Source organism: Pygoscelis adeliae, unplaced genomic scaffold (assembly GCF_000699105.1).
Source record: "Pygoscelis adeliae isolate BGI_AS28 unplaced genomic scaffold, ASM69910v1 Scaffold431, whole genome shotgun sequence".
In the NCBI taxonomy this organism is placed as follows: Eukaryota; Metazoa; Chordata; class Aves; order Sphenisciformes; family Spheniscidae; genus Pygoscelis; species Pygoscelis adeliae.
Window position 1 is genome coordinate 33,844 of NW_008824047.1, and position 1,150 is coordinate 34,993.

At 64.3% G+C, this 1,150-nt stretch overlaps 1 protein-coding gene across 1 annotated transcript in view; it reads left to right on the top strand.

Moving 5' to 3' along the window:
• Positions 1 to 1,150, top strand: part of RNF44 (ring finger protein 44) — an 8,454-nt gene that overhangs the window by 6,527 nt on the left and 777 nt on the right. Inside the window, exons 4-6 of the mRNA XM_009333526.1 lie at positions 5 to 184; positions 661 to 927; positions 1,129 to 1,149. Coding sequence (XP_009331801.1) covers positions 5 to 184; positions 661 to 927; positions 1,129 to 1,149 — 468 coding nt within the window. The remainder of the gene's footprint in view (positions 1 to 4; positions 185 to 660; positions 928 to 1,128; position 1,150) is intronic.

A 1,150-nucleotide genomic window follows, 5' to 3' on the forward strand; every position in this document is an offset into this window, starting at 1 on the left:
CCGACCTCTGGCAACCCTGCTGGGCCAGGATGAGCCCCAGCTGCACCCTGCCTTCCCCCAGCAGCCGCACATCCCTGTAGATGAGCCCCGCGCCTACGCTCTCCCCAGCACGCCGCCACGAATGCTTCACCCGGCCGCTCACCCGCCCCACCAGAACCCATTCATGGTGGATCTGCATGACCAGGTAGGTGCTGCAGCCCCCAGCCCCAGTCCTAAGGGTGACCCTGTGGTGGCCCCAGGCTGGTGTCTGGGGCAGTGGTCCCAAGACATGTCCCTGGGTCCCCTCTGGCCAGTTGCTTGCTGCTGAGAGCACCCAGCCCTGAGGCTGCCAGTGCTCTTGTCCGCTGAGCACTTAAACACTGGGGTCCCCCCTGCCAGTTTGGGTGTCCCCAGGGTAGTCTCTGCTCCCAGGGGCTGGGGACAGTCCCCTCATAGGGATGTTCATGTCTCAACTGTCACCATCGTCCATGGTAGCAGTGCTGGGTTAGAGGACGTGCCAGCCTGTCTGCGGGGAGCAAAGAGGGGTCTAAAACCCGCCTCGAACCCAGCCTGCACTCGGCCCCCCTCCTCTGGCCACAGCAGTGGGATGGAGGTGCCGGGCGGTTGTGTCCCAGCGCCGGGTGCTCAGTGCCTTGCGGAGTGCAAGTTCTGGGGGTACAGGGTCTGTTGGAGGCCTTGGGGAGGGAGCAGGGGTGCAGCCATGCCCATGGTGGGTGTCTGACTCCCGTTTTTCTCTCTCTCCCCCCACAGCTGATCCAGGCATGCGCCATGCAACAGCTCCCCGTCTCCTACCAGACGTTCCCCCCCATCATCTCCAGCGACCATTACATCCTGCACCCCCCACCCCCACCAGTGCCCCCCCACCAGCCACCCCACATGGCCCCCCTGGGGCAGTTTGTACCTCTCCAAGCCCAGCACCCGCGCATGGTGAGTTGGGGTGGGGGTACAGGCTGAGGACATGATGCGCCCTGTGGCCCAACGAAGACCACCGTGAGGTCTTGTCCTTCTGCAGTCCCCGTGGGTCTGAGCTGTGGGTGATGGGTGGGATGTCTGGGGTGCCTCTGTCCTGCTAGTGTCGGGGGGGGGGAATTTGGGACACCCCTCCCAGCCTAACTGTTTTCCCCACAGCCTCTGCAGAGGATAGACAATG